General features: G+C 32.8%; 1 protein-coding gene across 2 annotated transcripts in view; it reads left to right on the top strand.

The window, feature by feature from the left end:
• Positions 1-14,989, top strand: part of MTHFD2L (methylenetetrahydrofolate dehydrogenase (NADP+ dependent) 2 like) — a 129,143-nt gene that overhangs the window by 87,042 nt on the left and 27,112 nt on the right. For both annotated transcript variants that reach the window (XM_074276296.1, XM_074276297.1), the window contains exon 7: positions 6,873-6,998. In XM_074276296.1, the coding sequence (XP_074132397.1) occupies positions 6,873-6,998 (126 nt within the window). The remainder of the gene's footprint in view (positions 1-6,872; positions 6,999-14,989) is intronic.

Genomic DNA, 14,989 nt, shown 5'->3' with positions numbered 1-14,989 from the left:
ATTTCTTTAAAAAGTTTAATGACTATAAATCATTCATATTTTTAAAATTTTTGTTACAAAAAGATGGCTTACAAAATAAAGGAAGAGAAATAGCTATATTTTGAAAATTTGCATTTTATTTTATTTTAAAATTTTCTGTCCTGCCTTCCTCTAGACAGAAAATAATCCAATATTGGTTAAACATGTGCAATTCTTTTTTAAATTAATTTGTTTATTTTAACACACATTGCTTTATGAATCACGTTGGGAAAGAAAAATCAGAGCAAAAGGAAAAAAAATGGGAGAGATAAAAACTGAAAAAAGAAGTGAACATAGTATGTGTTGATTTACATTCCATCTCCTTAGTTCTTTTTCTGGATGCAGATGGTATTTTTTTGTCCAAAGTCTATTGGGATTGCTTTGAATCACTGAACCACTGAGAAGAACCACGTTTTTCATAGTTGGTCATTGCTGTTATTGTGTACAAAGTATTCCTGGTTCTGCTTGTTTCACTCAGCTTCAGTTCATGTAAATCTTTCCTAACCTTTTCTAAAATTAGCATGTTCATTGTTTTTTATAGAACAATAATATTCCATTACCTTCATATGCCATAACTTATTCAGCCATTCCCCAAGTGATGGGCAACTAGTTGTTTTCCAATTCTTGTCTTCCAATTCCAATACCACAAAAAAAGCTTGCTAGAAACATTTTTGCACATGTGGGTCTTTTTCCCTCCTTTATAATTTCCTTGGGGATACAGACCCAATAATGTCACAGCTGAGTCAAATGGTATACACAATTTTATAACCCTTTGGGCAAAGTTCCAGATTGCCCTCCAGTAATTCTTCTAAATATATTTCCACATTTATCATTGCTGTCCAAGAAAGAAAAAATCAGAAATAAAAAACAACTACCTACAAAAACATGAAAATATTATGTTGTGATCCACATTTAGTCCCTATAGTCAGATGTCTCTCTCCATCACAAGTCTATTGAAATTGTCTTGAATCATTGCATAAAAGTTTGTAATTTTTTTCAAATTAAAGATTAGTAATCATAAAAGGGAGATCAAAAAGATCTAGAAATAACATTAGGCAATGAATATCTTATTTTCTTTCAAAGTAAATATATTTGGCTTCTAAGAGCAGCATTGGTTTGTAATAGAAACTCTTGTGAAATCTCATGGTATAGAATAGTTGAAGACTATTGTATTAATAAAATAGCAACTTAAAATGGAGGGAAAATAACTATATAGAAAACTTGGCAAGGAACCTAACTAGATTAGATATCCTTGAATGTATTTAAGGATGCTTCTATAAGGAGAACAATAAACATTAAAAATGGAAATGATCTATTAAAATACCTATAACAAACCTTAATGACAATAGATGCAACATAGTTGAACTATAAGATTACATTTCCCCATATACTATTTGATGAAATAGAAATTTTTTAAAAAGATAAAATAATAGCTCAGTTAGATAAAATTTATACAAAGTTGCTCTGTGCTGAAAGCCATACAATATTAAAGATACTGGAAGACAGATTTTCAGTTTTTCTTAAAGAAAGAAGAATCAACACTTATCAATATACAGTCCTACTTTCCTATCTCTACAAAATATTCAGAAGTTATTAAGAGGACCCTTGCTGAAAATGTAAAAGTGAAAAGGCAAACTTTTGCAAATGATATTCTCAAGTAAACCAGATAGGATCATATATTTAGACTTGGAGATCTTGGAGATCATCTTTCAATAAAATGATTCACTGAGTCCCAGAAAAGGTTACTAACTTTATCCCATATGCCAGATCATTATATTGGCATGTTTGTCTCGAGTATTTAGAATACAAAGTCATTCCTTTGATTTTTATTTTTGTTGAAGTTAGAAACCACACACACACACACACACACACACACACACACACACACACACACGATTCAGTAGAGTAAAATGATACCTTAAGAACTCCAACAAGGCGATGGAATCATGCAAGATTCCTTGAAAGATATTATAGCTTCCTTTGAATATTATTGTCAAATGAGGTTTAATGTAAAATAAGGAGATTACATAAATAGCCTTTAAGAGCCCTTACAGTGCTAAATATATGATTGTAGAATTATGTGATTTTATTGTCATGGAAGATATTCATAGTATAAATGCAAGAAGGATCACTAAGAGAAAGTAAGATCCTTTAGATGCTTCTTGTCTGTGAATGTTTTTGTCTTAATTTTGTCAAGCTTTGGAAAATGGCAGAGTCTCCTAAATGAAAACTACAGTCCAAAGAACTTAGATTTAGATTATTTTTATACAGAAGAGGAAAAAAATCAAGGTTATGTAGAATTCCTGTTCTCTATATTGTGATTATACCTTTCTGTGAATAACCTCTTGATTAGATCAATCAGATTGGTAGAGGAGTCGCACCAGGAAATCTAGGGCAAATTGAGGTAAAGTAACACAATATATACCATATTCCAAAAGACAAACTATCATGTAAAGTTTAGTAAAATGTAAATCCTTAATAAAATAGATTTGTTAAGCATTCCTGATGAAAAGATCAAAATTCAATAGAAAACTTGAAATGCATATAAAGAAATCAGAAGGAATACTTAGAAAGAGTAAGTTTGCGCAATTGTAAGAGTATGAATAAACAGTAATATAGTGCTTATGATGGCATGGGGGTAAAAAGGAGAAAAGTGTCCTACTTGAAGACATTAGTATTCAAGTATTTCAGAATGTGTTGAATAAGAGAAACAGAAGCCTGTATGTAGTTTTATTCTGTTTTTGAATATAAGGGAAGAAGGGAAAGAGAAATATAAAGCAGGACATAGGGACAAAAGGAGGAAGACATGAGTAACTTGATGATTCACAAGAATGGGATGCAGAGAAAAAAGAATATACCAACATGGAAAATGGGGTAAAGGAGGCAGCCTTTTACAATTTCACTTTTATTTGAATCATATAAAAGAATGTTGAAATACACACACACACATATACACACTCACACACACACACAAACATACACACTTTGATTTAGAACAAGAGAAACAGGTAGGGACAGAGAAAGTGAAGAATTAGATATAAGAGGGAGACTAGATTTAAGAATGGCATACAGCCAGGTCCCATTGAGTGTGAATGAATGAATGCTGTGAAATGGTTCACATTATTGCAAACCACTTTATTTGAAGTTATATCTATCTATCTTTATATATAAAATAATCATTGGTACCAGCCCAATGGAATATAGAATGAAAACTTTTTTAAAGTTTGCATCTCTTTTTACATGTAATATAACAACAAAGTATAAAAAAATCTATTACTGATTCAAGTTTCTTGTAATAGAATAGTTATAGAAAGCAAAATTATAAAATGACTGAATATTTCAATAAAGGTAATTTATCTCACACACACACATAAAGGTAAAATATCACAATGATGATATGATGAAGATGCTGTTATTGTTTAAAATATTTAATAGCATATACTGAATTGTCTCTCTTTAAATATTCATATGTCTATGGGTTGGTGCAGAAAACTATATGTAATATGGTGAATATGCATCCTCACATAATGAACCAAGTATAGTTAGATATCCTGGAAAATTATCTACAATCAGAAATCATTTAAATGTGATATTGTTGGACTTTGCAATATTTTCAATAGCTGAGCTAAAATAGTTTGAAAAGCAGTCTTTGAAAACAGCTTTAGTCATCCATGCATTCTAATTTGACTATCATAGAACTGGGAGTCATTGTTATAGCTTCTTAGAGCATAATGATTTCATGACTGATAAATGAACACTGATTTTTAATAAAATCTCCTTCAGCAATCCCAATAAAAGTAGTAGATGATCCTTAAATCCAAATTGAGTTTTTTCTTAGAAATGTAAATTTTGGAAGGCATTCTTTCTCAAAATGAACCTGTTTCATTTTCATTAAAATCTGTTGGTCAGTGTATTCATTTTTTATTATTTCTTTTCAAAGCATTAGATTATTTATCTGCCTCTATGAAAATTTTTAATGTTATGCAATTAAATTATTTTTTAAAGTTATCCAAACAAGCAGCTCTTACAGTATTTTAAATAAATTTGAAGATTTGGTCTCAATGGCTACTTTGCTAAGAGGAATAATTTTTTTGTTTCATTCTTGTTTTACAGCTTTGTATTTCATCTCCTTATTTTATTTTATTTTATTTTTTTCATCTCCTTATTTTATAATGTTTCACTATGCCCCCACAAATGCTGTTCAATTACAGTATAATCTTTCTACTAATTTAATAACCAGCCTCTTCTTGAGCTAGCAATACTTCCATATGAAGTATTCTTAGTTTTTTTTTCTATTTTCTAAGAGCTCTTTTTTGATGGTATTAAGAGCACATCATATACACATATAATAACAAAAATATACAATTAGTTCACATGTATCACAACAATTGGATTTTGGCTCTCACTCAATGAATCCTGGTATTATTTAATAATTTCCATTAAATCAAATTTTGTATTGTTTAAACTCAATTTTAATCATGACCTAACTGTAGTCAGTTAGTCAACAAGCAAGTATTAAGTTCTTCCCATGTACCAGGCTCTGTACTAAGCATTAAGAATACAAATACCAAAGAAATAAAATCTCTACCTTCAAGAAACTTACATTCTAATAAGGTAAGACAGCACAAAGGATACAAGGCCATGGTAGAGAAAGTCTGGAGTGCAACCTATAGAAGAATGAGCTGAATGCATTCAAATAAATTGGAGATGATCTCACAAGGAAGGCACTAAAATTAAAGAGGATTGAGAAAGGCTTATTTGCAGAAGGTGGAACTATAGCTGAGATGTAAAAGAAGCCAGGGAAGCTGAGAGGTGGGGTTGAAGAGGAAGAGCATTTCAGGTATGGGGAGGCAGCCAGTAAAAATACCTGGAGTCAGGAGATGTCTTGTTTAAGGAACAGCAAGGAAGTCAGTGTCATTGGATCCCAGGATGAACAGAGGAGACTAAGGTACAAGAAGACTGGAAAGGTAGGAAGGACCAGAGTTTAAAAGACAAAGAGGATTCTATAATGATTTTCGAGGCTTGATCGATATGGTTTCAATGTTATGGCACCAGCACCATGCTAGATGGTATTATGTGGAGTATTTATTAGCTACTGCCATTGACTGGTACTTCCAAGGTCCTCAACCTGGGATTTTCTTTACTCTTCCTGCGTCCAGATACAGAATCCTGTGAGAGACATCCCTGATCATCTCTGACCATGTTGTCGGGCGACCTTGTCCTGGTGCTGGCTTTGCTGAGAGGGTCTCAAGTTGATATTTTGTGCCATTTTTAGATAGAAGAAGTTATTTCATCTTCTCATTGGACAATGAGGAAAATAAGATGTCATCCACCTTTCTTTCTCTCTTTCTTGCTTGTTTTCTCTTTCTTCCTTTCTCTCTCTTTCTTCCTTTCTTTCTCTCTCTCTTTCTTTCTTTCTCTCTCTTTCTTTCTTTTTCTCTCTTTCTTTCTCTCTCTCTCTTTCTTTCTCTTTCTTTCTTTCTTTCTTCCTTCCTTCCTTCCTTCCTTCCTTCCTTCCTTCCTTCCTTCCTTCCTTCCTTCCTTCCTTCCTTTCTTTCTTTCTTTCTTTCTTTCTTTCTTTCTTTCTTTCTTTCTTTCTTTCTTTCTTTCTTTCTTTCTTTCTTTCTTTCTTTCTTTCTTTCTTTCTTTTTTCCTTCCTTCCTTCCTTCCTTCCTTCTTCCTTCCTTCCTTCCTTCCTTCCTTCCTTTCTTTCTTTCTTTCTTTCTTTCTTTCTTTCTTTCTTTCTTTCTTTCTTTCTTTCTTTCTTTCTTTCTTTCTTTCTTTCTATGCATTTTACTATATTCTATTCATTTGCACTGGAAAGTTTACTTGACACTCAAAGTGAGATGATATAAGTGAAGTTGACTCTATAATTAATTCTGTTCCATCAACTGAATTTATCAGATGGTGGAAAATTATTTTATATTTGGGGTGATTTTTGGTAAATAATGGCCTTTTTAGGATGTAGAAAAATTATCATTTACTAATTTAGAGTCATCTACTACTATGGTGATAAGAAATAGAATAAATTAAGGAAAATAGCCAAGCAGTTTAGAAAATACTATTGAAAACTTTGAGTTATGTTGAGATGTGCACCATTATCCATCTGAGAGGCTTTGACTAATTTCCTGAATGTCCCCCAACTTGATTCCATTGTATACCTATTTCCCATGTCTTCATGTGGCAAGTAGAGAAAGGTATTAACTTTAGCAATTGTTGAGAAGGCTTAGGGTGGATAAGGACTTCTCCAGTGGTGCAACTATGTCTCTTCAGAACCTCCATCACAGCAACAGCCATACCTGCCACTTTCTCATCCCAATTTACTGCCAAGTCAGTGGGGAAAGCAACAGTTTATGCATTCTCTCTAGTGAGATTAGGAAAAATATGTAGAATGCTGCTAAAATTCCTCATAATTAAAAATATATGGGAAATTGTACTGTTTTATAGAACAGCTTTCAGAGACAGAATTATGATAGAAATTAGTGAGAATGTAATTTTCTTTGTAGTCAGTTTTTCAGGAATGCCCCAATTCTATAAATAGGACATACTTCTATACAAAGACTACATTATAAATAACCCCATGTCTATGCCATAAATTAAAAATTTTGTTTATTCTTTAGAATATCATGCTGCCACCTTGGGTATTACCAAGGTTTTACCATTAAAATTTATTCCTACAGTCCAATTTCCTACCATGAAAAGTAACCTATATGTTAAATCTACTTTTTTTGAAACATTTACTTAGAGTATCATAATCTATGAACTAAAAAAAAATCATTAGAAGCATTGCTATTTTAATTGAAAACAAAGCCTAAATTAACTTTATTTTTGCAACTGTGTATTTTTTGTTTCAGGCATTCCAAAGATAATTACCTCAGATATGGTAAAAGAAGGTGTTGCTGTAATTGATGTAGGTATCAACCATATCCGTGACCCTGTAACAGGAAGGACAAAATTAGTAGGTGATGTGGACTTTGAAGGTAATAAGCAGAATAAATCTCTCTTGCATAATAGTAAAATGTTTTGTTTTGGACTATTTGATAATCAATTTAAGTACAGCTTTATTTAATGAAAAACCAGTCTAAAATGGTTCTGATTAAAGAGGGAAAACACTATATAGAAACACTTTTAAATGATTTTAAAGTTAATATGGTATATTAATTACTAAGGTAAATATGACTCTGTCTAACACAGTTCTAATAAGGTGAAGGAATGAATATATTCTATTTTTCCTTAAAAGAAATAAAAAACAGGGGCAACTAGATGGTACAATGAATAGAACATCAGCCGTGGAATCAGGAAGATGTGACCAAATCTAGTCTCAAACACTTAATACTTACTACCAGCTGTGTGACTCTGGGAAAGTCACTTAACCCCAAATGTGTTTCAAAAAAATGAATATAAAAAAAAAGAAATTAAAAACAGATGTAGTTAAATGTATATACCACCACTCTGAAATTGAAAGATCTGAACTTGAGTCTCAGCACTGACATTTGCTAACCATATGATTTTAGTGAAAGCATTTAATCTCTCAACTTCAGTTTCCCTGATATATTTCTGTCCCAGGTTTGACTGAGAAATCTGGTAGTTTAGATTCAATTTAAATAAAATGAGACTATCTGGCATTTAACAATAACAGGTTATTAGGCTTGGATTGTTATAATCAGAGAGATGATAATGAAGGTAGATTCTAGGATAGTGGTAATGAAAATAGAAAGGAGGGAAGAGATGAAAAAATATTCAGAATGTGTCATGGCTAAGATTTAGTAACTATTTGAGAAGGAGATGGGAGAAGAAAGAGAGAGAAGAGGAAGAGAAATAAGGAAAAGAAGGAGGAGGAAGAGAAAAGGAGAGGAGAGAAGAGGAAAGGAGAGAGATAAATTCAATATTTTTAATATAGGATTCCAACTGAACTTGGTGGTGCTATAAACAGAAATAATGAAGTCAGAAGAAGGAATAGATCTAGAAATAAAAATAATACATTTGTTTGGGGATGATTTAAGCTAAAAATGCTTAAAGTATAGCCCTAGATGAACTATCTTTTAAGGAGTGATCCAGCAAAATTGACACTAAAAATTGTCCATCACTTGAAGATATATTTTGGCCACAGTAACCCATGAAAGTCATCACTAAAAGATGAAGGGTTCCTGATCTGTGCCCACAGCAAGTGAGGGGAGAGAATATCCCACACTGATGATAGTGGGGGGGTTTTGAGCTATTAAAATGAGAAGACTAAGAGAGAAAGAAAACAATGTATAAAGTCCGTGAAGTGTAGGTAAAGGAATACTAGATTTGGAGACAAAAGTCTTGGGTTTCAATCAGGATTCTGCCATCTGTATGACCTAGGAAAAAATTACTCTATGTATATGATCAATCTTTATTTATCTATTAAATAAGAGTTTTTAAACCAGATAACATGCAAGTTCCTTTCTAGTTCTAAATCTCTGATTTTGTTATGAAATTACTCTTTAGTTCAGCTACTTTCACATTCAAAGATATTAACTCATTTTCCCAGTGTAAAAGTTGAAGGACATATCAGTATAGGGAGGAGTAATGGACAAAATAGACTTCCAAAATTGTAAGCCTGGCAACTCATCTAAGATGAGTGGCAGAGAATTTGAAGCACACCTTGTTAATAGTAAAACTTCTCTTATGTCTGAGATTATCTTGAAGAAGTTGGACAATTCCCAGGGAGGGTCTTTGGGGGATATCAATTCACGGATGGATTTGGGGGCACTAGGATGATCCTACTGATCTATGCCTTCCTGATACCAGTATGAGAAACCAGGCTGCAGCAGAGACACACAGGTCCTGCTAGTTAAAAACAGAGCACTCAAAAGCAGAATTCTTTTTGGCTGCATTTACTCATATTGATACATTTGAAGGTATATTTTCTAGAATGTTTTGTCCCAAATTAATCAAATTTGTCTTCCTGACTCTAGACCTGGCACTGTATCTATTATCTCAACTAGTTGTCCTGGTATATAATAGGGTCCATGTAAATACTAGTTCATTGATGTATCTAATCTATTATTCTATCCTTCTCCATTTTATGGGTAAATTAATCTCTTTTACATAAAAAGTTTATGATTATTAACTCTATTCTTTCTATCACATCCTCTCATATGTTTTTTCCCTACCATTTTACAAAGGGAAAAAGAATGAAAGAGAAATAATGTGATTAATTCAGATATACTGTAATTGAAATTATTTGATCCTTTTCTTTTACTCCTTTGTCCTCCTTTCTTCATCTAACTCAGACCATAATCATTGGTTCTTGCATCCCCCCTCCTTTGAATAATTCTTTTATGATCACCCCCTCTGAATTTGTTATCTTTGTGGAATTTTATGTAATTTCAATAAAAAGTCTTTTTCTGTGTATGTGCACAATGTTTCGGGATAATATGAGATACTGATCAGCTGATATTCTTTTATTATTGAGCCAACTAATTAACAAGATTTTGCAAATCTGAGATTGGAATTGAAAAAGGTCTTGACAAGTTGAAAAATGAGAAGAAACAAAGAAAACTGTTTAAGAGAGGCCAGTTAGTTCATTTTATAAGAAAAGAAATCTAATTTAATAAGAAAATAGTGAGTAAGGAAAAAATGAACTCAGAGTTCATAGAGTCAGGTGAATAAATAAACCAACTATTCATCCATCCATTAATTCCAGTAAGCAACAAGCATTTCTTAAGCTGTGATTTTCTTGAGAGCAGAGATTGTCTTATTTTCTTTTTATCTACAGAGTCTAGCATGTGGTCACACAGTAGGCACTTAATATAAGTTTATTAACTGACTTCTACACACTAGGTATGCAAAAAATAAATGAATCAATCTCTTCTTGCAAGGACAATATTCAACTAGGTGACCTAAAATTTACATGTATAGAAGTATATACCAAAAAAATGAAGTAATTAGGAAGGAATTTCAGTTGAGGAAATGAAAAAAGGCTTTGTGGAGAGCAATGGTATCAACTTCAAATAGAAATGGGGACCATTAAACCATCTACAAAGGTATCTGTAGACTGTATATTGACTTAGAAAATCACAATATATTATCATCTGTGTTCTATATTTTTATTTACTTCATTAAATATTTCCAAATTAGATCTTAAAAAACAGCCAGAGGGATGTATATTTAACACTGCTGATGTAAAATATAATGTTTGAACTGAGTTAAATATAAGTAAATAATTGAATAGTTACAGTTAGATAACATAGTTGATGTAGAGCCATGCCTGGAATCAAAAAGACTAATCTTTCTGAGTTCAAATATGGCCCTAGACACCTACTAGGCAAGTCATTTAACCCTGTTTGCCTCAGCTTACTCATTTGTAAAATTATCTGGGGAAGGAAATGGCAAACCACTCCAATATCTTTGCCAATAAAACCCCAAATGGGGTCATAGTCAGACTTGACTGAAACAACACAAGAACAACTACCACAAATAATTTAGTAGTGCTTTTATAAAAGAAAGTGTAATAACATATATAAATAGGAATGTGGAATAAGGGAATTCTTAGGTTCATCAGTCAATTAATCAATAAAAGGATCACATTTGAAAGTTGGAAGGAACTTCATAGCACATGTATCCCAAAGCACACTTGGGACTCAAGAATATACTCAAGAACACAAGTGAGGAGGGATCCGTGTTTCTTTAAGGTTTTGTTTCTTTTAGAATTCAGATCAATAACCAATCAATGGTTGATACACAGTAAATATTTTATATGTGCTTATTGATTTGACTTGACTTCACCTTCCATATGAAGCCTTTCTTGATCCATGCCAGTGGTTAGTACCTTTTCCCTCTAATTACCTTGAATTTATCACATATATTTTTGATATATAGATAGATCTAGATCTAGATCTATATAGATATGTTGTCTTCCCTAAAACTCCTTGAAGGCAGGAATTGTTTAATGTTTTATCTTGTACTCTGGTACTTAGCTCAGTTCTTGATATTAGTGGGTGCTTAATAAACATTTGTTGATTAATTGGTTGACCTTCAGTGCCAAGAAGGCAAATATCTTCTGAACTCATTAATTCTACTTTACATATTTCTCTAATTGTGAGGCAGTATTTTTGCCCAGAGCTCCTAGTTTTACTCCTTAGAGCCAGTCAGAAGTCTAATCAGTAATCAGGACTCTAAAAATTTAGAACAAGGGTCTAGAATATATGACAAATACAGATAAATTTGAAGGGGCTAATTACATCTAGAAGAAACATCAGAAGACCACTGAAACTGTTGATTCTGATTTAGGGACTGATGAGCTTCTGGAAGTTTCATAGTAATAGTCCAAAAGGTTGGCACTAAAAATTCTTTATTGGTATATTAAGCGGCAATTAACTGTAAAGAATATCATGACTAAAGAATATACTAAATAATATTTTTAATTGAAGGGTATTCATAGAACAAAAATGTTGGGAACTGTTAATCACTTCTGTTCATCCCCTTCTTCTCTAGAGAACATATTCTCTATATTTTACAAATAAAAAACTCAAAATCAGAGGAGTGAAGGGTGAAGTGACTGGCCCAAAATTACAGAGCTAATTTATTAAAAGGTTTAAAAATCAATGAAGAAAATTAAAAAAAATTTAAAGTGATTTCATATGGAAAATAATAAAAATTTCAAGTATATGAAGTCTATCATGGTAATAAATAGATGATCTCATTTTCTAATAAGTGGGAATGTTACCAGAACTGAATTTGCAAATGGAGACATTTCCATGAAGGTGTACTATAATCATGGAAACTTCCATAAGATCCTTAACTGGCGGAAATAGGAGGGAATCGAGAGAAAGAAGAATTCAAGGTTAGCATATAAACCCAAGTCTGAGTCAATAAATTACTTCATAGATAGGAAGTATCTACCAACATGGAAGGGAGGAGTTAGTAATTAATAAATGCTTTAAGCCTGACTTAATTTTTAAATTCGTATACAGAAAGCAAGCATACAGTGCTATAGGGGTGGAGGCAGTGAGTATGAATATGAGCCACCTTCTATCTCTGTACTCTCATCATATCTTTATTTTCAATTATTATATATAATCAAGGGATTCCTCAGAGGTCATATGAGGAGAGATGAGTTCACAGGCATGAAATTATTGCCTGGGCACTGAAATGTCCTGCCCATAGGAATTAAAGAGGGCTGGCTACCAACAAATAGTGTGTGCTCTCCAATAACAATCTCCAGATGAGGCAGTCAAGAAAAGTACAAAGAATTCCCTTTCAAATGATCTATCATGGGGATGATAGAAGCAAACTATAAAGTTAGAAAGTATGTATTTATGGAGAAAAGTCAATGATGGAGACATGCTATAAGGGAAGGAATACTAATTCTGAAATCAGAATATAAAGGCTCAAATCCCATCTCTCCTGAAAAAAGTCATTTTTTCCTTCTTAGCCATTGGTTTCCTCTTCTAAAATATATGAGAATAACTTCCTCTTGAGACTCAGTTTCCTCATTTATAACATGAGAATGTGGGGAATTTCTGAAACAAATGAGAGCAACCTGGATAACACACTCATTTCCATATGGAGATAAAGGGGGCCACAGGTAGAAAAAATGTGTCACTATATTTTTACTTCATATCCTGCTATTTTAGGGTAAAGTACACTTCCCGTTCTAAAGTGTTCAATGATGTGTGAATGCCTCATTTCATCCCAGCATTTAATTTGAACTGGGCCTCGGTTTATTCATCAGTCATTTATGATGGTGATCATAAAATTGATGTTCTTTGAAACAAAAAAGAAAAAAAAAGTAAATATGATTCAGATTCCTGTGATATATCCCATACCTATTTCCCTTAGCTTTAAAAAGTTAAAACTTGAGACACACAGTTTATACGAAGGCATACATACACAACATTGGAGCAATGACGGCAGCTCACACATTTCTTGAGTTGGAACCCATATGTTTCACTGTCAATAAAGATTAGACCATCTTGGTCTAAATATACTGGCATATGGGCTGGAATGAAACCTATTTGAAAGGAAGAATATGGGGGGAATACCAATTATAACTATGTTCAGGAGTTAAGCCACATTTTAGGAAAAAGTATAGTTTATATTTAATTTAAGAGTCCAGTTTCTCCATTGGGAAATTAACATATCATGTGTCATAAGATTAGTCGCCGCCAAGCTTTGCAGTGCCAAAGGCCCTTCCCTTTCACTCTAGGGTCTGGCTCAACAAGTGGTCAGCCTGAGGGCCTGAAACACACACAGAGAAGGTTAGGAAAGTCCTTGGCAGCCATCCTTTGCTTTTCAGGAGTATGTAAGGATACCAAGCTCATCCAAAACAAATACAAGATTTACCAGGAATTCAATTTTCATTTTATGGTACTACATGAAGAGGAACTCCAGTCATGTGTTTTAGCTTTCTACCGTGAGAGTCTACCCACTCTTGGTATCTCAGGAAGTAACCAGGTTCTAATAATATCATGTTAATGTAACACTATTGGATAATACATTTCAGTTCAGCACACATTTTCCTCCATCATATCAAGTCCTTAGAGAAGGAATGTTTTTTGTTTTTGTTTTTGTTTATTTATTTTTGTTTTTATTTCCCCTAGTTACATGGACAACTTTGAGTTCCATATTTTCTCCCTTCCCTCCCACCTCACCCCCTAAAAATAAAGTTTAAAAAAAAGTATACTTCAATCTGTGTCAGTCACAGTCAGTTCTTTCTTTGGGAGCATTTTTTCATCATCAGTCCTTCAGAGTAATGTTGGATTATTGTATTGCTGAGAATAGCAAAGTCATTTACAGATGATCATCTCACAACATTATTACTTTGCATACAATACATTTCACTTTGCTTGAGTGCATGAAGTACTCTCCAGGTTTTTTGAGAGCATCCTGTTCATCATTTTCTATAGAATAATAATATTCCATCATAATTTGTCACAATTTATTCAGCCATTTCCCAATTGACGTAGTTTCCAATTCTTTGCACTGAGAAAAGAACTGCTAAAACATTTTTGTACAAACAATTACTCTTACTTTTTTCCAAAAAGTTTTTTTGGGATTCATGCTTATTAATAATATTGCTAGGTCACAGGATATATATGATTTTATAGCCCTTTGGGAATAGTAGAATAAGAGTTCTTAAAATGGGATTCCTGGATAGATTTCAGGGGGTCTGTGAACCTGGATGGAGAAAAAAATCACATCTTTATTTTCACTGACCTCCAACTAAAATTTAACATTTCTTTAAGTTATTTTAAAATATTTAAGGAGTCCATAGACCGTCATATTGGCAAAGAGGTCTATTACATCAAAAAAGGTTATAGGACCCCTTTCTTGAGCAGAATTCTGCTATAGCACTTTTACAGGATAACAATATGTGAATTGATCAAGAAAAGAAACTAATATGTCTACATTCATAAAAGACTTTTCAATGCTGGTAAGGAACATATGGAAAAGGAGAGAGAAGGGGAAAGCAAATAAGCATTTATCAATGTTCCAGGCACTGTGTTTTACTTTTACTTTACAAATATTATCTCATGTGATCTTTTCAACAACCCTGTGAAGTTCACAGTTGAGGATGCTGAGGCAGAAAAAATTGACATCATCATCATCATCATCATCATCAGTAGCAGTTGTTATGGTGGTATAGTAGTAAAATGGTGACACTGAAGGGTTTTTTGTGTGTTTTGTTTTTAGTAAAGGAGGAGCATTGCTTTACAATATCAATTTAGTAGCTACATCAAATTTTAGAGTTGGGAGGACCTAGGAATCAAAGATGCAGGGAGTAGAAGTAGGGTCACTAATCAATCAGGATTGAAATGGCCGATTCCAAAGTAATAAGGGCCTGGACTGAGACAGAGGCTATGTGAATGAAGGGAAGGGGATACATATGATAAGCATTATGGAGATAGAATTATGAAAGAACAGTATTTGACAACTGATTCAGTATAGAGGGTAAGAACTGTTAATGAATCCATTAACTAGAAAGATGGTATTAACCTCA

This window comes from Sminthopsis crassicaudata, chromosome 6 (assembly GCF_048593235.1).
Source record: "Sminthopsis crassicaudata isolate SCR6 chromosome 6, ASM4859323v1, whole genome shotgun sequence".
NCBI lineage: Eukaryota > Metazoa > Chordata > Mammalia > Dasyuromorphia > Dasyuridae > Sminthopsis > Sminthopsis crassicaudata.
This window is presented reverse-complemented; position numbering and strand designations above follow the sequence as displayed.